This window comes from Rhea pennata, chromosome 10 (assembly GCF_028389875.1).
Source record: "Rhea pennata isolate bPtePen1 chromosome 10, bPtePen1.pri, whole genome shotgun sequence".
Classification (NCBI taxonomy): Eukaryota; Metazoa; Chordata; class Aves; order Rheiformes; family Rheidae; genus Rhea; species Rhea pennata.
Window position 1 is genome coordinate 18,155,589 of NC_084672.1, and position 23,567 is coordinate 18,179,155.

At 44.7% G+C, this 23,567-nt stretch overlaps 2 protein-coding genes across 4 annotated transcripts in view; one reads left to right on the top strand and one right to left on the bottom strand.

The window, feature by feature from the left end:
* The window catches only part of TRPM1 (transient receptor potential cation channel subfamily M member 1), a 142,721-nt gene extending 131,631 nt beyond the window's left edge, over positions 1-11,090 (bottom strand). For 2 of the 3 annotated variants that reach the window (XR_009959387.1, XM_062583415.1), the window contains exons 1-6: positions 11,004-11,090; positions 6,453-6,665; positions 6,201-6,352; positions 5,114-5,280; positions 4,851-4,993; positions 4,433-4,688 (exon numbers count right to left, since the gene is read on the bottom strand). The gene's annotated coding sequence lies outside the window, so the exon portion shown is untranslated. Of the gene's footprint in view, positions 1-4,277; positions 4,344-4,432; positions 4,689-4,850; positions 4,994-5,113; positions 5,281-6,200; positions 6,353-6,452; positions 6,666-11,003 lie in introns of all 3 variants that reach the window. The other variant, XR_009959388.1, reaches the window with a different exon arrangement.
* A 272-nt stretch (positions 11,091-11,362) lies between these two features.
* KLF13 (KLF transcription factor 13) overlaps positions 11,363-23,567 on the top strand; it is a 38,232-nt gene continuing 26,027 nt past the window's right edge. Inside the window, exon 1 of the mRNA XM_062584238.1 lies at positions 11,363-12,263. Within this exon, the coding sequence (XP_062440222.1) occupies positions 11,723-12,263 (541 nt within the window). The 5' untranslated portion in view covers positions 11,363-11,722. The remainder of the gene's footprint in view (positions 12,264-23,567) is intronic.

A 23,567-nucleotide genomic window follows, 5' to 3' on the forward strand; every position in this document is an offset into this window, starting at 1 on the left:
ACAAACAAGTGCTAGCACAGTAGTGTACTAATTAGTGCTACAGGAATTAAACTTGCATCCTTATTTTGCCTGTACAAGATTCCTGTTGCAAACATCAGCCTTCATAGTTCAACCAAAAAATTAGGCAGTTGTTATGAGAGAAGGATAGAAACACACCTTAAATAACTTGAGCACAGTTATATAAGCATGTTATTTCCCTTACTTTGAGACAGAACACAACAATTCTGCACTATGGGATAACCTCATGGCAATCAGAAAAGCAGCACTCTTGTTCCTAGGGCAGCTTGCAGAGCAGGGCCTGTCAGTTCCCTAAAAAGCATCCCACTCACTGAAGAGATTTATTACCGTTTGCTTTTCTCTAGGTTTGTCAGCAAATGCATTACACCATATCGCTCACCCCCTGCGCTCTGCCCAGCGTTTGTGCTGTACGAAACCAGGCAGAGCTGCTCGCCCGCCCGCGCTGCCCCTCGGCAGGACACGTCCTCCCTCGTCCCGGGCTCTGCCGCGGCTCGGCACGCCGCCGGCGGGCTCCCCTCGGACGCCACCACGCACCAGCACCAGAAACATCAGGAAATAAGCGCAACATTTTCCTAGGGAAAAAAACCCTATCCCTCCTTGCAGGTACAGAGGGAACAAGCTGCAGAGATCCTGTGGGCTCAGCGCAGGTGTTTGGCAGCGGCAGCAGAAAGTGTGAGAGGAGGCTGCACACAGGCCGGGCCTGGGAGCTACGGTGGTTCCTACTGTACAGACCATTAAACCTCCCACTGCTTTTTACCCTGGCAGAGATCCTGAGTTAATTTTCATTCTCAGTTTGCAAATAAGCCTTTGTCCTAAATCCAGATGACTATCAACATGCTATTGTCTCTCCATGTCACTGAACATGTCTTCTTAATGATCAAGATTTTTAACTTTTTTAATACACAAACCACCAAAAGGAAAGCAGGCTTCTCAGCCAAAGAATACTCCCACCCCTGCCAAATGTGTGCACCCACTTCCCTGCAGAGAGCACAAGCCGATCACCCAGGTGATCTAGCCAGACCACAGTTCCCTGTACACTTTCATGCTTGAAAATACACAAATGCGAAAAACAAAGATCAGTTTCACTACCAAGCATATAATCTGCGCGAAGACTAAATCAGCTAATGAGCTCTGAAAACCATCTGTACTTCTAGTCTAAATACATTCCAGTCAGTCCTACTTGAGCCTTTTTATGTTTGGTTTCCCTGAATATTTGAGTGAATACATTTAATTCTCATGAACAATAAATGCTCTGAAGAGCTAACTTTAAGTTCACTTATTTTTTTTAAACATTTGCTCGAAGTAAATTCTAGGTTGCACTATTAGTTTGCAACAATGCAAATTGCACATTGGAAATCCATGTTACTGGTGCTTTACTATGGCAGTTACATTCAGGAAATGGAAGCTATTGCATGAACTGGGAAATCAATCAAGAAAATAAACTGCAGATTTTCACAATTACCTGTCTAAACAATTTGCACACTAATAAGAATTGCCTAACATAATCTGTGACTAGTGTTAACAAATAAACAGTTTTGTGATACATCCACAGGTGGCTCAACAATGAGCAGACAGTTCCAGAGGCCCCAGAATTAAGGAAAAGGGATTTCCTATGGACATCAGTGAAGCCCCAGAAGGAGATAATTCTGGTGCAACTTCCCATCAGCAACTGTTCTCTACCCATCCACCTACTTTCAAGGGACATCTACAAAATCACTTGTTTTCAGCAAATTTGTTTCAACAAATTTGGTTGAACTCACAGAACAAGCTCAAAGAGTATTAAGAAGGCAGCGGATGCAAAATGAGCAAGCCTGGTTTCCATAAAAAAAAAAAAAAAAACCTATAAGGATCTAAGATCTTGCAAAGGAGACTCCAGGAATGTCTCTAGATTTCTCCTTGAGCAAAATTTGTGTGGTAAATGGATTAACTTCTCTGCCTTCTAATGAGCTCCAGATCTTCTTTCCTTCAGTATGAATACCTCTTCATGTACTTGGTGTAATCTCTGAAATCTTATGGGCCAAGTGCTTTTGATGTCAGCTGAGTAGGAAATAGGATGGTGCACAAATAACAACACTAAAGGGTCATGAGAATTATAGCAACAATCTCACTAAGCATTTAAGGAAAGAGAGGAAAAGGTTTTTGGTTTGTCTCTACTGAACAGTCTCATTTGCAACAAGAAGCTATTTGGTAAATTTGCTTTACAGAGAAATGGCACATGCTCCTCCTTAAACGGGATGATCAGCCTGAATGATAAATGCTGGAAACACTAAGGATAACTCCCAGGGCAAACCATTACTGTGGAAAATCATTTCCTGATCCTGGCAAAGTCTGATTAAGCTGGTGTCAGTGACATGGTTGGGATGGTAAGCCTTTCCTCAAGATTATTACGGGATTACAGATGTTTACAGCAATGGACCAGTAGGCGCACAAGAAAATCTCTCAATACATTCATTCAAGGGGAAGAAATGGTTCCAGAGCTCCCAAAGGGACTTAGTCTCATACTACTCCCTGTAGCACCGGGCCCTTCTTTAGAACAATCAAAACTTCTTTCAGGTTAAAAGGAAGGTGGGTCAAAGGTCTCTGTCCAAAACTACATTTAAAGTATCCAAACAAGCCACACAATTTTCAAAACCTCTGTGCACCTATCGGCTTGAAGAAATGGATAGCATTGCCATGCTTAGGCAAGGAAGTACTGGGGGGCAGGGAGAACTCGTGGGCCTGCTCGGTAGTGCCGGCTGGTGTGGCTGGTACTCCTGTGATCAATGAGGTGCACATCTCCTTCTCCCTTTGCCTGGAATTCCTGGAAATACCTCTGAGACTCTGCATAGTGCTTAGACTGAATGATCATTTCTGTGCTTCACACTACAAACTAAGCCTTGTGGTAGTTTGATGACACATTTCTGCAACTGCCCTACCCACATTTAGAGATACGATAAATCTTCTACATCAAGAACTGACTCAGACAGGAGAGAAGAAAATACTGGCGATGTCATCATCACCTAGTATCACCAAAAAAACAAGAGTTATCTGAAGTCTGTCTGCACATTACACACAACATCCAAACTGCCTGTCTAGCACTTACTCCATTTAATGGCATAAACTATGACATTCAAAAGTACTTGCTTTTCAGATGTCAAATGATACACTGAATCCATTTTCAATATATATTGCTTCTAACAGTGGCTGGACATTTCTGAGGATGCCAGGATCAGATTCTCAAATAATACACAAGGGTATCACAGTTCTCATCCTAGAACAATAATGTTGCTTGGTTGGGCTTCAGAATACAGCTTTCTAGTTTATGTTAGCTTCCCATGTGGAGTAAGTTTGGGAATTTGTGAATTGCTCATCCTATCTCAGTCAAAATAATCCTGGTTTTAGGTATCTGTAGGGCTGGTATTCACACTTCAGGATGCTTACTGAAAAGATGATGAGAAGCCGTAACACTGTCACGAGGGTGAAAGATGCCAGCACAGTGGCTAAGAAGCCAGAGAGATGGACCAGACCTAAGTCTTCTACCGAAAGCCTGGGTATGGTTCAAACAGGGGTAATAAACAAGAAGAAAGGGAAAGAAAAGCAGAACAGGGCTTAATAAATGTCTTCTGTTTATAAGGAACCATACAAATGCTGCATTTGTGCTAGTACATGTGTTAAATACCTAGGAGACACAATGACTCATAGAGTTTACAGCAGTATAAAGCAGTGAAGCACTGCACATTCACAGATGAGAAAGAAAGGTTGGCTTAGCTTGTCAGGCTCTGTTTCAGGGAGCAGGATTATCTGCTGGGTAAATCTCCTTTGCAGAAGTTGCAATAAAAGTTCCTGGCTGCAGGAGAACTGATAGTGGTGCCAAAGGTGGGGGGGGGGGGGGGGAGAGTCTCCTCAAATCAGGCAAATCTCCCACTGCTGCCAAGAAATGCACAGCAGACGGGGAGTCAAGGAAGCCCTGGCAGGAACAGCCAAAATGGGGCACGAGGACACTGCTCAGGGGTGACGGGACCAGCGAAGGGGGCTCCCGCGCAGACTGTCAGAGCTGCCTGAACCTATCCCCAGCCGCTGCCCCACACTGCACGCAGTGCCCTCGCCGCACTGAGCGCTGCCCCCCGGGGGAATGGAGGGGCTCGGTGCTGCCGCTGCTCCAGCAGCCCTGTCTATGGCTACGGCTGAGAGGATCAGCGGGTAGGACGCAGCTTTGTGCATTTTAGCTGCATTTTAGCTATTGCACAGAACTGAGGGAGCTGACTTACAATTTTACTTACACAGAGCGGCATGTGGATGGTGGATAGGCCACACACATGGGATAGTGAGCTTGGTATAAACGCAGCCTAAAGACAGGAATAAAAGGAAGATTCACCACACAGAGGCCAGCTTCTAACAAAGACGAGACCCGCACTGATTGACACAGGACACTCACCTAAACTCACGGTGTTTCTGCTGTGGCCTGGGTGGAGGTCCTCAGGTGGGACCCTTTGCAAGCCCTCCAGCGGGTTTTGGTTTCGTGACACTGGTGCCACAAGCTCTTGATTGCAGGTGGCCGGAGCTCTCGCACCTCGGGAGCAAACCTTGCAGAGGTGAGCTCCCACGGACTGCTGAGATGGGTCCAATCTTCCCAGAATCCTCTCTCCCAGCCACACAGGCATTTTGGGTTACAGTTCGTTTCTTCAGGGGCACTGGTTAGGGAAAATAAAGAAATATACAGGCCACTTGAGATTGCAAAAAAAAAAAGAAAGAAAGAAAGAATTACTTTTATTTGACATCTCACAACTCATAGGTGGATACAGACACACCAACACCCACCCACATAGACTTAGTCACTTTTTCAGAAACCTCACCTTAGCTCTAACATCATACGGCCCTGAACAATCCAGCTCAGTCTGTCTGTCTGCCTCTTGCACTCGCCTTTGAATCATGCAACAGCAAATGGATTTCTCTCTTTCTCCTCTGTCCTGTTTCCTCTACTGGTACCACATTTACGCTCATTAAAAGAAAATAAGAAAAAAAAAGGCCAGTCAGATATGTTTTTATGTATTGTAACTATTGTAACTTGCAGCTGCTTTGCTAAGCAATCGTATGATCAGTGTCATCATGTGCTCACCACTCTTGAATCTCCAATGCATTTCACCTTATGTCCAGGCTCAGGTGAAAATTGATAGTTTGTCATGGAAAGCAGCCACTTTCTTGTCCATGCATGCTCCAGTGGGACGCACAGCTATCAAAATTCAACTACCTCATTAAGCTAAACATAAAATTTTTTTTTGCTCCCTGCAATGTCAAGGAAAAACAGACAAGAAAGATAAACTCCCTATCCCAAATTCAATTTGCAGTCTGACACACACACACACAGAGTGCCCAGTAACAAACATCATATGTAAATTGTACCCAAACATCAAATCTTTCATAATGATTTTATAAATACAAAATGCCAATTTTTGAGACCTGACCAGTTCTATCAGACCCAATACATTACTGCTCTGACATTATACCATCTGCTTCAGAGAGCTCAGTATTTTGCAATGGTATTTGCACCTGCAGTTCACTGTTGGCATGCAAGCATGAACGTGAATAAATGTTACACAACATCTGAGGAATAAACTCTACTAGATCAATTCACTCATCTCAAGAGCTGGTGACGTCTTTTGGTATTTTCTGTGGTTTTGAATGGTAAGAAACTTAGCAAAGGTGGCAGCATGCAATAGTCGTACCTTGCAAAAAGCACACATAAGTGAAGGACTAGCAATTATAAACAGATAAATGATACAAGACCAAAACCAACATTGAAATGAGCTAAACAGATCTCAAAAGAACAACCGTGGGACAAAATCAGTGGAAGTGATTAGTCTCAACACATAGCCTCTAACTTCATCACTTTCTGCTTTGTAACTAGCAAAATATGACCCAGAGCAGACTCCTGTTACAGAGTCTGAAAATAGACTAATCTATCGTTTTTATATTTTATCTTCTCATGTCTGATTGATATACTTTAACCTGAATATATTCCATCCTCCTTTTCTCTGGCCAGCATTATTCACACTGCTGTTGAAATTAAAAGAAGTTACTTTCTGTTTTTTGACCTGATTCCATGCAAATATACACCAGATGGAGACCTGGCTTTCATCCTTCTAAGTCTTATGAATTTTCTTATGGCAGGAAAGCTGTATTTCCCAAAATTCTTAAGTTTTTACCTCAACAGTTAAAGGCCTTTCATTGGTACAGTTGTTGATTTGTTATGATCGGATGTCTCAGAAGCACTGGCCACAACATACTATTCACTTGCCTGGAGGTTTATTCACAGCATGTCACAGCTCTGCAGCTTTGCTCTCACTGAACTGCTCGCCTGGAACATACGATAGAGAGCAACCTTGTTTAAATCGGAAAGCAGAAGGGTAAAAGGAGGATGAAAAAGGAAACGGTAAGTAAAAGTAGGGAGTATTTACTTGTGGGTCCCCAGCCCAGAGGGCTAACGGTGGCAGACAGGTATGCCTGTACTGGGAAATGAAGCCAGGCACCTTCGTGTCTGAATGGTGGGGCTTGGACACACGATGGGGGAGACCTGCTTGGGCGTTCGGTGACACTGATCACTGTGCCGTCTTTCAGGACTCCTCGCTGATCGTTACTGCATGGAACAGCACTGCCACGGCTGAAAGGAACTGGAAAGGGGGGGAGAGGGGGGAAAGAAGAAAGAAGAGAAAAAGAAGCCTTCCCCTACAGCCAGCCTAGCTGCTTAGAAATACACAGGTGTAACCTGCACACACAGAGGCTGCAATTATGTGAACAGCCTCTCTAAGAGTCCTCCCAATAAATCAGTTAAACACAGAACTAGCCATGTGTGTACGCTATCACCGTTGCACATTTCCAACATCCGGACTAGTATTTTATGCCGTGTTACAGAAAGGGACAAAGTACTGAACAACAGCAGTGCTTCCTTCTGTTCCTCAGCTCCCACCACTTTCCAGAAAGACACAGCACCACACCATAACACCTCACGCGTCTCCACCGCCCCACACCCTGCGTTGTCATGCCAGTGACGCACACGCTGGTCACACCAGGCTGCTGTTTTAACAGTCAACAAATGAAAATAAAGTAAGAACTTAACACACTATTTTAATTCAAGCATGTTTTTGTATCTATATTGTACTCCCTTTCCCATAGCATCTATGATAGCAGAAACTGATACAGTACTGAGAAGTCTTTTTTTATGTCCCTTCCACCAAAAGCACAAAATGCTTCTCAAATGTTTCCTTCAGATTTTGTTTTCCAAATCATTCATTCACCTCTGCCATGCCAAAGCCTACTGCTGTTCTGTCTGCAATCATTAACTAAAACAGCACCTCTCTAGCACTCGCTCTTGGCACCGAGGAAGGACAATACTCAACAAGTCAGAAGTCTACGACTGCCCACAGAAGCCACCAAATTATTCTGGAAATCAGATGGGACATTTTCCAAAATCAGTTTCATGGCATTCCCAACGTGCATGGCTCCAGCTGAGCTAGAAAGATGGCATGCACAGCGTCCTGTGCACTGTTCTGCATTTCTGCTTCCCTCCCTGGCATCGCGGGACACACAGGCACGGCGCGTTGCTGTTGCTGTAGGCTGTGGCGCTCGCTCAGTGCTCCTGACCAGCCTGCCACGGAAAGAGCAGTATTGTTTTATCAGGATCTGCTCACTAACCCTTGAACAACACCAATCTCACTCTGCCAAGACAGCAAGCAGGGCATAAAGCAGCTAAAAGCAGAAAACGACCCACCTTGGTGATACTGAACCTTAGAGTTCAGCAAGTCACACAGCTCCGGCTTGCCCGGAGGACTGTGAAGGAGATCCTTACGCAGGATTCAGTACGGACTGCAAGGCAAAATCCCTTTTCAAGGGATGTAGCTTTACAACTTCTGCAGAATACAGAGTCCGAGCAGCATAGAACAGCGCACCTGAAGCCACACTGTCAGCACTGCTGCACTTTAAGTATATGACTGCCAGTAAACTGCGTACAGATCCTGACTGGCAAAGACGCCGGGGGAACGGAGGCACAGCAGACTCCCTAGGCATTTTTGCAGCTTTGTTCCTATGAGCAGTTTTCTCTTTGTAAGTGCTCTCAGCCTGCATATGTTAGTGCAGACAGGTGCTCATTCCAGTGTAAGCTGTTGTAAAAGTTTTCTTTGGTAACTACTTCAAAGAGATGGTTAAAAAAAAAAAAAGGTCTCGTCTTGATGTCTTCATAATAACTGAAATGATAAATATCACAAGGCCCACTTCAGATTCTGTGATGGGGTACACAAACCTCTGCAGAGTGCTAGCGCAAACGCAAGACCTGAGGCTTCCTAAGGTAATTTCTACCACTCCAGTGGTACCACACACACAAGCGAGTGATTGGGCAACCAGTGACTGTTGCTGACTCCCATATAACATGTATAAATGGCTTCCTGTTTTTTTTTTTTTTTTTTTTTTTTTTTTTTTTTTTTTTTTTTTTTTTTTTTGGATATTCAAGCTTTTTCTTTGCCTGCACTGTCCCCACTTGCTCCCCTGGCTTTTGACTCAAAGACGCATCCTCGCACAGCCCTCTGCGGAAGGGAAGAGGGAGGCACTGTCCAGGATGACGTGGTGGCTTTCCAGACCCCCTCTCAAACCACAGAACCACGAAGGAGTGACCACAGGAAAGCAGCAGTAAAGTCAAGTACTGCATTAAAATAGAGGACTGTGAAGACAGGTACCGCAGGAACCCAACCAACCAGAGATGTCTGCTATTTTCATTGTTTCCTTTTTATCTCGATTTCTTCGGAGGTTTTTTTTGAGCAGGGAACGATTTATGGAGACAAAACAAAATGGAATTAGGTCTTCACATCTTCTAGCTACCTTGTAGGAACTGAAACAGGAAGAGGGACTGCATGGCCTTCACTTCTTCTGTTCTCATGAAGAGCTTCCTGAGATGCTGGAAAATAACATAACTTCACTGAAGCCCACAGAACACCAGTGTTTTACACTTCTGTGGATCTGACTCACTGGATCTAAAGCAGAAGTGTACGAAAATAGAAGAAATTATTGAGCAGACTCACACAGGAAAACTGCTGATGAAATGTCTGCTACCACAAAACTGCCCATTTAGCTCATCACATTATGGGGAACAGTAAACTATTTTTTGTCGGTTAAAATTTCTCATTGCTGCCACTCATAAGATTCCTGCTTCAGACCGCACGTGTGTATTAATTGTGCATTTTGCAGACTTCTGCTATCATTTGCTTTATAAGGATATATTACAGTATCGTTATAATTCATACAGCAGTTTTGACACTAGGTATAAAATCTTGCCATAGTTTTCTTTTTCTTTTTGGCTAAGTATCAGCTGATTTTGAAGCTCGTCTGGCATGCGTGAGGACTTTGTTATACTCAACTTAACGTTCTTGTTATTGTAAAACTCATTTCATTTCACAACGCAATTTAGGTCTTCCTAATCCTGTAATTTAAAGCAATGGGCTATCACGGGAGGGCAGAACGGGGTGGATTCCACCTGGAACTGCTCTCCAGCAGGAGGGAAAGGCCCGCAGCAGCAGACCGGCGCCGGCGGCTGTCCTGCGGGTCTCTCCTCAGGCCACCGGCCTTGGCGCCGGGGACGGCGGCGCCGGGACGCACCGAACGCGCCGGGACCCCCCGTCCCCTCCGCGCTCGGCTGCCGGCTGCTGCCGCGGCTGCAAGGCCGGCACGGGCTGCGGGCTGGGAACTCGTGCCCAAGCTCCGCAGGGCCGCGGCGAGGACCGGGAACTCGTGCCTCAGCTCTGCCCTCTCCTAACGCCGCCGGCGGTAACAGCACGGCCCGAGTGGCCCACGTGCCTCCCCGCACCGGGAGAGCTGCGGGTTTACTGCTCTCAATCCACCACTAACTGGAGACCTGCCAGGCAAGTTCAGTTAGCAACACCCTCTCCCCAGCAGAAAGCTTGGGAATTAAAAAAAAAAAAATCACTTATACAAATATTTTCCCGGAATTACATTTACTTTTTCAACATGAGGGGGAAAAAAAATGGGGGGAATTCCCACACTCGACATTTTTTTTTTTGTTGCTTGGAAATGTGAAAACATTTCCTACCGACATTCTCAGCAAAACAGATGCTATGCCAAAGCGATTTGGCTCCGTTCAGGCTGAAACCACACCCTCCCGCGCTGGTGTGGTGCCCAGGCCCTGCCTTGCTCCTGCGGTCCGGGAGGGACTGAGCGCCACGGAGACCAACAGGACCCGTGACCAAGGAGCAGAGAGGGAGCTCTGAGCTAGACCAGCAAGCCTGGTCTGCAGGGGAGACACTGCAGGACAACCTAGAGCACATTTGTAGCATGGCTCGAGGGCAGAACGGGCAGATGCGACTCCCAAGCATGGCATTTTGACGTGTATGAAACCAAAGTTTTACTCAGCACCAAAAATATTTGAGTTTCTGCAACAGATGTTGACTTCCTCCTACACCCCCTCAAACTCCACAACTTTCCAACATGGAAAAAGCTTCTTTGGAAGCCCTTTTGTTTTTAACCAACTCTGTCTCACAAGAAAACGTTTCTCTGTGCTAAAGACAGAGCTTTCACAGGAAATATAGTTCAGAGAACATGTTCCAACAGAAGGTAAGTCAGTCCACCACAGACTGTTTTCAGATCTGAATTCGTATGCATTTAGCTCAGTAAGCTGCCACACACTGAACCCAGTGACCTCTACAAAACTGCCAGCGCTGTATCTTTCGCAAGTTGAGAATAATAATAAAAAGCAAGTTATTTTCATTTGTACCTCTAAATAATCTAGAGGCAGCCGAGCGCTGGGAGAGGCTTGACGCACAAGAAGGTGATTTCAACGGTGTGCTCCCTAGTACTTAACTAACCCTGCCACAATCCGTTCACACCCACTCGGGAACTCCAGCTGCACAGCTGCACGCCGAGACCGCCTTACCGCCCTTCTCTGTGCCGCCTGCAGCGGCTTCAGCTTTACAACGTTTTTCTGATCGCCTTCTTTGGCCGTTTCCTACCTATTAAACTCTCTCCCGTAGCGCGAGCTTTAGCGCGGAGCCGCTCCCGAGCACAGCACCGGCGACCGCCGCGGGCGGGAGGGCGCCGCCCCGCGCAGCCCCGCGCAGCGCCCGCGCAGCCGCCCGCGCAGCCCCGCGCAGCGGGCGGGGCCGCGCGCCCCCGCCGCGGCCGATTGGCGCGCGCGAGCCCCGCCGCCAGCCAATCGGACGCGCCCTTTCACTTGCCGGCGGCGGCGCCGCGGAGCCCCCGCGCGCGCTCGCCGCCAACCTGCTCGGCCCGGGACGCGGCCGGGCGGTGACGTCAGGCCCAGATGTTTCCCCCGGCGCCGCCCCCGCGGGGCTCCGGGCGGCTCCGGGGAGCGGTAGCGGGGAAGGCTTATTCCACTGTCACCACGCGAGGGAAGGGCTGGAGAAACTGCTTTCCTACTTTATGGCCTTCTGGAAAACCAGCGTTAACTCCTACTCCGAGCAACAAGCTGCCACTGCTAGGATTTGCTCTTCGTTGCTTCTCTTCTATTGGACTTCGGATGCTTTTTTGATTTAGGGACAAGCTGGGTGTGATCGTCATGAACAAAGTGCATTTTTCATAGCTGCTCGGTCATCCCTTCTACAAACAGATCTTAAAAAATAAGAGAGGGAAAAGCCTGTTTGTATTATTATTAAGGGAGCAGTGCTTTCTCCCCCCCTTTTTTTGGGATTTCTTTTTAAACTCATGAAAAATGGCAACAGCAGCATACGTGGATCATTTTGCAGCCGAGTGCCTTGTTTCTATGTCCAGTCGTGCGATTATCCATAGCCCCAAAGGGGAGACCGATTCCCAACCTGATGCAGCAATACTGCCTTCATCAAACGGAGAAGATAAGCGTGAAGTCAGAGAGCCCGGAAAAGACAACGGATCGTCGTTATTCGTGGTAGCTAGCATTTTGGCAGATCTGAACCAGCACGTCCCAAACTCACCCACTCTTCGGACAGAAAAAACAGAGACCTTTGATATCACAGAACAAATACACATTTCTATTGCTCCTAAGGAGTTTGGGGAAGAAAGCGTGTCCTCGGCTGGTAAGCGTGGAGGAGGAAAAGCGGCCACACCTACTACCCTGGCTGCGGTAACGGAGCCAAGCCCCAGACAAAAGAACAAACGCGGGAGAAGCTGGACTGACCCTGGATCACCCCAGAAAAAGCACAAATGCCACTATGTGGGGTGTGAAAAAGTTTATGGCAAATCTTCCCATCTTAAAGCTCATCTAAGGACCCACACAGGTTAGTTACAATCCAGCCAAAGATTTATTTGTTACAGCTTGGTAATTAAAATGAATGTTAAAATAAAAGGAAAAACAAAAACAAAACAGTATTTGGCCACCATTATGGTCTCATCTCTCAGAAAACAAACTCAGGAAAACCAAATGAAATAATAAAAAAAAAAAAAAAAAACCTCTGGGAATAACCCCGTACTGGGCATAGATTCAAAGCTAATGTTTCTGTTTTTATTGCTTAAAAGTCACAGGGAAGGGAGTGTGGGTCATCTGTGTGGCTCCTACCAAGCTGTAACTGTTAGCTGCTAGCCTCCTTGTTCAGTGCATCATCTGCTTCCCTTTCAAATGCTTCTCAGCTTCCCCCCATTCACTTTTCCCTACCCTGCATCCCTGTCACTACCTTTATGTGAGCTTACTACTTACAATGGAAGCAGTAGTACTCTTAAAATTAAATCTTCTAGAGGCACCTGAATGAGTGTTTCTGTTTCTTTCTTTAGCAGACATTTGCGTGAAGCTAGAGTAGGCAGGATGGCAGTTGAGAGAGACTGAACATGAGTCACAAGGAGACGTTTATCGTAAGCATAGAGGGAGAGGGACGCGAGCAGCCTCAGAAAGGCTTTTGGCGGCTGGGTGAAACTGGCTTCAGGAAAACATCTGAATGCTCTGATATACGTTACGCGATCACTTCTTGAACTCTCATCTGATCACTTTTTTGTTGCTGTTCCGATTTATGAGACACACAGAAAAAACAGAAGTCTTGCAAGTTCTGTCAAGTCGTGCACGCTCGTATTAGTAGGACCATCTTGAAACAGGCCCCATGACTTGCCAGCCCTCCTGCCTGTGTGGTGCTGTGGATCAGGATGCCTTTCAGCCACAGAAGTAACACCAAGAAAGCTGGAGACTGATCTCCACTGAAAGCACTGGTCATAAAAGCAGCCCAGAGACCAGGGTAGGCAGGCATGAGCTGTTCAACTGAGTAATTTCAGACAACAGAGTATTTTACTAAAATCTGTAGTCCATTTGCTTACAAAGAGATTTAAGAACAAGACCTCAAAGCTATACCCGACAAATAACTCTGGAGCAGTTCTAGCTCAGAGCTGGCAGCCTCACCCACGCCCACGACAGCGCTTTAGCGCGCCCAGCTTTTCCCGCTGCCTCCCTGAGATAGAGCAAGAGCCCCTCTGAATTGAGGGTATGTTTTGCTCTCTGTGGGAGAAGAGAGTCCATCAAGCTTGAGCATATGGACGAACAGTTCCCTGCATCGCGCAGCCAGGGGAACAGCGTGTTCCTGGCACCCGGGCAGCTTGCCCTGCTTTGCACTGTGCCACCATTTCTGTTCCCCCGAGGTTGACACAGGAAAGGTGCTTTCACTTGGCGTGGAGGGAATGGTCTCCCCTAATTTTCAGCTGTTTTCTCCGGTGTTCTGCTTTCGGTCTTTGCTGTTCTCTTCAAGGCGCACGATAAACTTGGCAATGTCTCTGGGCTCACAAACTGGCTGGAGAGGAGACCGCGCAGGGAAACTCCTCTCCTTGATGCAGCCAAGAGGGCTGGGCCGTGCCCACCCGCAGGCAGAGGAGAGGAGAGGAGCAGAGCGGAGCGAGCGAGGGCAGTGCGGCGCGGAGCATCGCTCGCTCGCTGGGGCTGCGGCTGAGCCGAGCAGAGTCATTCGGGGACGCTGGCTTGCCTCCAGGTTCTCTGTGCAGAGTGCCTTTTCTCTCCCCCCTCCTTTTTTTTCTTAACCCTTTCCTGTATTTTTTCCAGGTCTATAAGGCTTAGTATCTTACTGCTGTGCCAAACGGCCCTGAGCGAGGAGGAGAGCTAGAGGAACAGCAGAGAAGGGATGGCTTTGCCCTGGGAGTGGCAGGACCCTCAGAGACTAGAGCTTCTTTGCTTTCTTGCGTCTTCGGTGTCTGTGTGGGAAGCTTTAAACAGAGCTGCCAAGTTTCCCTCCTTGTTGGCAACAGGTCTGTCTCTGTTTGGATTCAGTTTTAAACAGACTTAATGCCTCTTGCTCCTCTCTCAGAATGCTTTGTAAGGTGTTCCCACTTAAAAAAAAAAAAAAAAAAAAGGAACACAAATTGTGGTAGGCTTGAAAAAGAATTTTAAACCACGCTAGGAGTTAAACTAACAGAACAAGCAATGGCTTCCAGGATTGGTAAATGTTTGTTTTTACAAAATGCATAAGGGGTTATGTTGGTTTAGAGCAAGGTCTTGGGGTCTCCTGCTTTCCAGTAGTCAGGGTGTTTGGCAGATACCACACATGCATCAGTCTACCCACCTATCAAATAGAATAACAGCTGCCCACCGCAACAAGCAGTGCTAAAAGTAGCCCAGATGCTTTCATCAGTTTTCTCAGTAACTCCCAAACTTGATTACTAAGAAGCAATCCAGAAATTCTGCTGCAGAGTGAAACTTCTTCCACATGCTGTATGACTAGACCTGCTGGTATTCAGGGGCAAGTAGAAAGCTAAGAACAGCACTTCAGGCTAGAAGATAGCCCTGATAGTGCTAGAGATATATTTGTGTAGTGCAGTTTATGACCTGCTTGAGAAACTTGCTTGTCCTTGTCTGCAGCTGTGCGCAGAAACTAAAGGCCATGCTCTTCATGCTTGCCGAAAGGGCAGACTAAATGCTTGAGGTTACGGTGTCACAAGGAGATACAGAGGCTCTCAAGTACTACTGGGTCAAATCCAGCCCACGCTGGTAGGGACTGAAAGCCAGTACTATCTTCTGGCTGTTTGATGCCCCACGTGAAATCCCTTCTAGTTGTTTTAGCCAGTTTTCAGGGCACAGATGTCCAAGGCAAGGACACTAGTGCAGAGAATGTTAATTATCATCTTTCAAGCAGAAGGAACAAGATGGAACCAGCAGGGAGGCAGCATCTGCCTTTTGTCCTTAAGCCTCACTCAGAGTAGTTTTTTAGAATGAAGTTCTCCACTGGAACCAAGAGCGACCCATAGTTTCTCATGTTATACACTAGTATTGAAGCTGTCTCAACCTTGTGACTACTTTATCTTTACTAACTTGAAAACCATAGAGCCAGGCAGAAAACTTTAGTCACCAAAATCTTTGCAATTCTCTCCACCAGCCTTCAAACTCTTCCCCTCCCTGTAGGTTTCTTTTCCCCACCCTCTCACTGGATATCCTGAAGTTTAACATGATCATCAGCCACAAAGCCCTTGAAGTTTTAATGTTTACCAGAAGGTTATATTTAGTGTCAGTGGATAGATTTCAAGTCCATTTTTTTTCCAGAGCTTCCTGTGGACCTCAGAAGCTGTGCTGTGATCCACAGATGCAGCATTCTGTTTGTCCCAAGTTATAGTGATTCCACTGATGCAGAAATCTTACTGGCATCCCAGTTTTAAAAATCCTGATTACTCCTGAAAAAGATCCCTAAACTTCCAGATTCCTTTCAGATTCTTGACTGCAGAAAATCAGACAAAGCATTTATATGACTAAGTTCTCCTTCCCCTCAAGCAGATTTTCGGTACAGGCTCACTGAAAAGGTTTGGAAACTCTCTGGAGTGGCTGGAAACCAGTTTGTCTCCTTTGATGCGCCAGTGGGAGGAGAGAGTCAGTGCAGAGTCTAATCGCAGTCTAGCAACCAGAGCTTCATATGTATAGATAAAGAAAGCATAGTCCAAGACCACTATGTTTTATGAGGTTATAGAGAGCTCCAACTCATTGCATTATACTACATCCAAATATGTAGAGAAAAACAGACTGGACTTTGGGCAGGGATCCCAAGAATCCTGTGTATTGCAGCCCCTGAAATCACTGTGACCACCCAAGCTTTTTGCCATCTATCACATTAGTATACCATCATCCATTTAATTACAGTAAAATTTCCTTTTGAACCTACTCCTTCTACTCTGTAAGCACCACACCATAACCCATTAGCAACCTTTCAGTACTCAGACCCAAATGTGTTTGCAGAAAATACCGTAAGATAAGTAAATGTGGCCACTAGACTCAGCTGTGAGTACTGATGTGATAGAAAGAGAGCCTTACAGTGGAACATAAACCTGTGGGCCAGCTACGTATAAATTAAGCCAGCTTAATGTTGCAGCAGTCCTGCACTGACTGATTGATTGATCAGTGACACTAAGTCAGATAATGACTGAAGAAGGATATGCTTTAGGTATCTGTTGTTCATTTTAGTCTAATCATTATTCATCAAACATCAGCTGAAATGGAACAGGTAGAAAAGATTACTTGACTCATTTCCATTCAGTCACCTGATTTCATTTAACTTCTATAAATACTTTTAAGCACAAGAGTAATGAACCAATATAAAAGTCAACTTTTAATCTGTGTACTACTTAGGGAAAATGAGGTACAATACTTAAGAAGAAATAGATTTCTTCTAATGGCTTTGCAACTAGGCTACGTAAAGATTCATAATATATTTGGTATTTGAAGCAAATTTCTGAGAAATAAAGCAATCAGACTCCTCAGTCTGAGGAGTGTGACAACAGCTTAGTGATTAGGCTGGACAAGCTAGAATGATATTTGACCTGTGTTTAGGTTGGGAAAAAAAATTGGACTCTTTAGAATCATTTAAAAGAATGATTTTCACTTTCAGTTCTAGCAAGCCTGTTTTGCTTTATCTACATTAATTCAGAGTACGGGGGAAAGCATGACTTCAAAGAACATACGGACAAAGAGCATATGGACAAGCTGATTAACTGGGGTAAGGAGAAGCAAGCTCACATGTCAATGAAAAAAATATATATTAGATTTTAGCACCTCCAATTATCAGAAATTTAGCTAAAGTTTAGCTAAAAACCACAGACTAGAGGCTTAGCTGAGGTTTCCTTTATTGTGCCTGTAGACACATAGCCACTGCAGAGGCATGCACGCACGCACACGTGTGGCAGGGGCATGGTCAGCGGAGAGCCAAACCTTTGCAAGCAAATGCTGCAACAGCAGAAACTTGATCTAACGCCTCCTGTGCTGCCCAGGAGAGCGGGGGAGTGCAGGGCCACAGACTGCCCACGCGCAGAGCAGGCTGAAACGGGTGGGAGCCACTGGTCCAGTCCATGCTCTGAGCTGCCAGCTGGGCTGCTCTGGACACCAGGACCAAACATGAAGCTGCCCACCTGCAGGACAGGAGTTCGGAGGACACTGGAAGGGCGACAGCCTGTGGCCAGTGCCAGCGTCCTGGAGGCAGGAGCGCGTGCTAGTCAAAGGGGCTCTGGCCCTCTGCGCGTTGCTGGCTTCCCGCGATCGCGGGTCCAGCAGCCGGCCCTGCTGCTGCCGGCAGTGGCAGGCGGCAGAAACCGCCGGCTGGCCGTGCGCGCCCAGTCCGCTGCCAGTAGCATGCACTCAGATCATCAAAAAGCGTCAGGGTGCTTCCAGGTCGCTGGGCCCTGTAGTGCTCTTTTAGTGCTTTCTACCTCCCCTCCTTGCCAAGCGTGTGAAAACCTTTCCGCTATCGTCTTTCTTTGAGACAAGCTCGAACGCTGTAATTTCGGGACAGCTTCCAGTACCCACCTCATGAAACACTTCAAGCTAGCTTTCAGCTTCAGCCCCCATCAGTCTTTCTCAGGGTTAAACAGTTCAGCAGCCTTCTGAAAACTGATATTCTTAAGTGTCATTTAGTAAAATTACATTTTGAAAAACAATATAAAGTTGTAAAGCACTGCTTGTTCTATGTGCTCTGAGTCTTTCAATGTAAAGTCTCTGAAATAAGCACAAGGCATGAATTTCTTAGAAAAGTAACAGGGTTTTAAAACTTACTTACATTTCAAATGAAGCTGAAGTCAGGAATCAGGAAAGGCAAAACTATTACCGCTCATTCCCTCTGCCCGACTGATTTAGGGAGTGAGTAAGAGGCCTCAGTCAATTCAGCTGCAGAAGAGTTAGGATTAAATTGATTGCATGGAGTATCCAATTCAGCTGCAGAAGAGTTAGGATTAAATTGATTGCATGGAGTATTCAATTCAGCTGCAGAAGAGTTAGGATTAAATTGATTGCATGGAGTATCCAACTGGCTGACCGCAGTATTAACCACACATTCAGTAGTATTAGCTACTAAATGGAACTAAATCCTCTGATCCTTACACAGGTTTTCTGTGAAAGACTTTCCTTCCCTCCTCCTCACAGTCTCTGCTGAGATATTAATTGTGCAAAAGTCCCTGTGGCCCAAAAGTTGGCCTGTTGTCCAAAACGTGTGTTTGGGGTAGTGTAGAAGCAGCATAGGCATGAACTTGCACTTAATCTGGTTACCAAAACCCAACCCAGTGTATACAAAGCACACGCTTAATAAAATCCAACATATTTAGCTATGCATGTCTGTATTTTGCAATGAGAGCTAAGAAACGCCAAAGTTCATGGAACTGAAAAACACTTTGTCCTGCCATTACTGCCCTGCATCTGTTCAAGATCTAATTTTACTAGGAATTTGTTCATCTTGGCCCAGTCTATCTTCTGGATATTACTGCTGTACAACCACTTGGTTATAAGGCAGTATAAAAAAATAGATGAAGGAGCATACAAAAAGCAAATAATTCTAGCATATAGAAAATATAATAGAAATTTGTTAGGAATACTGGAGTTATGGTTAAGTTTGCTATTTAAGAGCAAAAGTGTTTGTAAATTTTTTAAAAAAATCTCTAAAGAGATGGTGGAAGTCAGTAACAGTTTTACATCACTTAAGAACAAAACAAAAGATGAGCAAATATTTCAGGAATCTGGTCCATAATGGAAAGTTTCTCTACCAGGCATTTTGTAGAAATAAAGCTTCTGATTACAATTAACAGAGTTGAAGTGTTGTAGCTAACAAGCCTTTAAAGTAAAGCTGTGCTTCTCATTGGCCTAAGTGTGATGGAAAGAGGGCCTGCTACAAAGAAACTGTAGTATCTTTCTTCCTCTTCACCACCCTCTTGGAAATAGTTGTAACCAGCATAGCTAAAGATTCTCTCTCCATGATTTTTCCCCACTCTTCTTCCCTTGGCTTTGTGAATAAGGAGGGAAAAGGAAGATGACTATCTGTTTGAAAGATGAATAAGCGTTGCTTTGTATCTGAGGGGATGCACATGGCTGGGATATGTTGCACTGAAATATACTCAGTATAACAGGAAAGAAAATCTGCAGACAAAATGAATCAATTTATGACTTCCACAGTTCTTTGTAAATTATATTTTGCTGTAGGCAGTTATTGAGTCTTGCACTGGCAGTGAGTTGCCAACCAGTATAGTCTGTGATCTCACTTTGGGAGACAGCAGACAGCACAGTGGAGGATAATTAACGGAGATATCCCAACTACGGCACAGTCATTCCAGCCAACACCATTCACAGACTGCAGAGATCAGGGACTGCCTTTTCTACAGGGGGCAAACCCTCTGCGTCTAATGGATCAATGTGCAGAAACACCACAGATTTCTCTTTCCAAAGACCATCTTCCTTTTAACATGGAGGTGGCCACTCTGGTCCAATGTAGTAAGACATATTAATACAATACTACAACTTTACGAAAGTAGCTTTTCAAATAAGTTTTTAATCCTTAGATAACAGTATCCATCAGCTCTGCCAAATCCCCGACAATGATAGGGACTGCTCTCTCCTCCTCTCTGCTTCGTATCATTTTCGTGGCACTGTTAGCTAATGAAAAGCACCAAGTACTGCAACATGACTGGGGCCTCTTAAACTAGACAGTTGGAAGTGGTGGAAGCAGATCATCTTTCTGTTGCTTTCTTCACCTCAGACACCCATAGCTGGCCTTTTCCTTCTCACTGGTAAGACCTATGTCTTACATATAGTGCAGAGTAAACTAGAAAAAACTCTTCTAATGACCAGGACTGTTTGCATCAGAAATTAAACACACCCATAGGAAAAAGCATTCTGAATGCCTTGTAGAGATCTGCAGTAGCACATGCATCACTCCGTCTGTGCAGCACACTGCAAAGTATTTGTGCATAAATAAACCTTTTGCCAAATGAGTCCATTACAAAATAAACTCACACTCAGATTTCATCTGAAAAGAAGGTGCCCTTAACCATTTAAAACTCAAGTACTGCACTGTGTTACTGTCTGGCTGAATGTGGTCAAGGCACGTCCAAGAGCAGAAACCTGGAACTTGTTTATATTGAACATGTGGTTTCTAGTTCTGTTTTATAACTTAAGCAAGTTACAGTTCTCCCCTCCCCCTTCCAGTCGAGGATCAGCTGTTTGGAAGTCAGTGCTGACAGAGCCAAAAATATTTTGTTGTTCAAATGAGGGACAAACTTTGAAGGGTCCTTTTTGTAGTATATGGATAGGTAGACTTTTTGCCGTTGTTACCCTCTTGGCTTTTATCAGGTAAATTCACATGGGCAGGGAGATCATTACCTTGCTGTGTATACTTTAACAATAATTAGACAATGTAGGTTATAAGTGCAGGCGCTGATCTCAGGCACATACGTCCTGTATACAGCAGGTCTTGCAGACTCAGCAGATTTTACAGAGCCTCCACTTGTGTTAAAAGTTTTTAAAAGTTCAGCGTGCCACCTTCGTAGCTACTGGTGGAAAAATGACCTCAGAAGCTTTTTTTTTGCAGCCCTAACATAGAAAGCATTACTAACCAGGAACTTGGCAGAAGTCAAATGGTATTAAAGTGAGCACGTCCTGAAATGACCTCTGGTGCAAGGGAAAGATTTTCTGTGAGCAGTTACAGCATTTTTGTAATGCTGTAAGGAACTGCAGGCAAAATATTTGTGATTGGCTATCTTTTGCCTTTGCAGTCAACGGATCAATAAGCTATCTTAGATTTATTGCACGCTCTGTTTCTACCAGACTGCTTTCTACTTATTCACCGTGAACTGAGTTTCTGGAATAGGGGCACCTGGAAAATTCACATGGGAGAGCGCTGTGTTGCTGCTACACATTTTGCAACCTGAATGTGCTTTGGGCCTGCAGCCAGCCAGAGTAACTGTGGACAGAGCAGAACGGGCAGGTCAGGGGTGTAGCCTCTGCCACCTTCAACAGCAGTTTTTAAAACTGGTCAAAGGCAGAGGTACAAACGCTAAGCACTTAGCTCCGGCGTGAGACCAGCTACAATACAGCAACCACGAAGGGTGAACTCAGCCTCTTCAGCTAAATAGCTGTCAGTATTTCCACTACAAGAACTTATCAGTGGAGCCAGCTGAGAAGGAAACATGGCAGCCTAGTCCCTGCTCAGATGTTTCTTGCAAAAATTTGCTGAACTACTAAGCTGTTCATTAATAGATCCAAGAACAACGTGTTTAGTGAATTGGGATAATTAATGAAATTATATGGGTATAAGTCTACATACTAGACTGAGGCATTAGAGATTCTTCAAAAACCTCACAGTGCTTGTTGGCCTCTTCTCCATTCTTAATTTCATGATTTAGGATCTGACAATAGCAAATATGTACAGGGATACTAAAAATCTTATTGAACTACAGAATAATTCTTGTTATGTATTGTGGAGGCTTGCTGAATTTAAATGTGCAATTTCCTTTAATGTCAACAGAAAGAAAGAAAGCATTAATATATGATTGTTTTGATAATTTTTGTTTGTTTTGGCCGTTGATATATTTTGCAAGACCAATGTGAATTGTATGCAGCTTTCTTGTGCACACATGTGAGACGATAACAGGCCTGAAAGCCACTCTAAGTCAATGGAAATTTCCACTTGGCTTGTATATGTAGAGACAAGCAGTGCCAAAAGAATGCTGCTTATTGTATAACAAACCTAGAGTGTATTTGCGAGGTATGATTTTTAAATTCTCAGAATGCAGCTAAAGCAAAACTGATTTTCTTAGGTACCCCAAAGGATTACGTCTCCACCAGGATGTACACTGATATGTATTTTTCTCCTTTGTGCAGAGCTCTTCAGCATTTGCACCTTCTATTTCCCCAGCTTTCTTCATTCTTAAAAGCAACTGATTTTTTTCGCTAACTTTTTATAAGTATTCTTTCTCAGACCGACAACATGTACCAAATTTTAGCCCAAAAGGAAAAGTATGTGGACAATTGTGAGCAATCAAAAAGACAAAGACTTGGGAATTTAGCAATGATCCTACATAGTGTTGTTAGCATAAGTACACCAGTAAGACACAGACAACAAAGCTCATCTTTGCAAAAAACTGCTGAGAAGACACAGAATTTGGTCATCAGACAAATTCTATATCATGAGTTCAATAGATCGTATACTATGGTTCTAATAGATTCGGTCATTCACTTTGAGCTGTATGACGTGAGAGAGGTGAGATTATCTCTAGCTAAACACTTACCTCATTATCTCTAGCTAAACACTTACCTCTTGTAAAAAAATCTGTTACTGCTCTTATTAAGGAAATGTAAGACCTTATTTTTAAAGCACAGAATTTTGTGTTTCATTTGGAAAGAAACCTCTTCCCCTCCTCAGCAGCTGTGCATGTAATAAGCATGGCATTGATAATATACATAAAATTGTTTTTGTATACAGTTAAAGATCATTTATGGTGATAACTACCCCTGAATCTGATTCTCTTCCTCCTTTATATACTAGTGAGGCTTACTAGGGCGACTAGGACTGTTGCTGCCAGATTAATTCAGCATATTGCTCAAATTGTGGCACCTGCTCCCTAGAGGGGGGGGGAATTCCTCCTCTCCCCCAGGACCTCCAGCTCTTCACTGAGCTGCAGATCAGCTGATCTTGCTGCAAAGATAAGCTCAGGAATGGGAGCAGGTATGACTATGCACATCTGCCAGGGTTTGCTGAGAATCTGAAAGAGCAACTTTAAGAGGTGAAATGTCTCAGCCCCCAACAGTGAGTTGTAACAGATGCTACTGAAGGTATTTTAGAGGCCAGTACTGTTTTCTGTTTCATTGTTCATCAAACTTCACAGGAAGAAATCACGTACCGTGAAAACTCTGTGTTAGCCTGTTGCGGGGGAGGATGTCTCTAAATCAAGCTGAGGAAGGGAGTGGAGGGCACCTTTAAAAGAACAGCATGTAAAACCGCAAGTTGGGATTATTGCTCAGTACTGTGACCATCTGGGAAACTCTGATAAGAGTGAATACTGTACAAGCATGTAAAAAGCACAGGTCTTTCTACTTCATCTTCTGTACCATCTTTTCTGGGTAATTCATATTAAGATAGAACTATTTATTTTCTAACTTCTGTTTGTTCAGCTTTTATATATAGTATTTGGACCCATGATTTTTCAGTGAGCCTCTTCTATGGTATAGACCGCAAGGAATCTGTAAAATGCTCAAGTCCAAAGAATAACTCAATAAAACTTTGATATTCACATCATAAAAATGTTTAAGATAATGTTCAAATAATAGAAAACAGTAGATAAGTATCGTAGCCGCTCTGTAC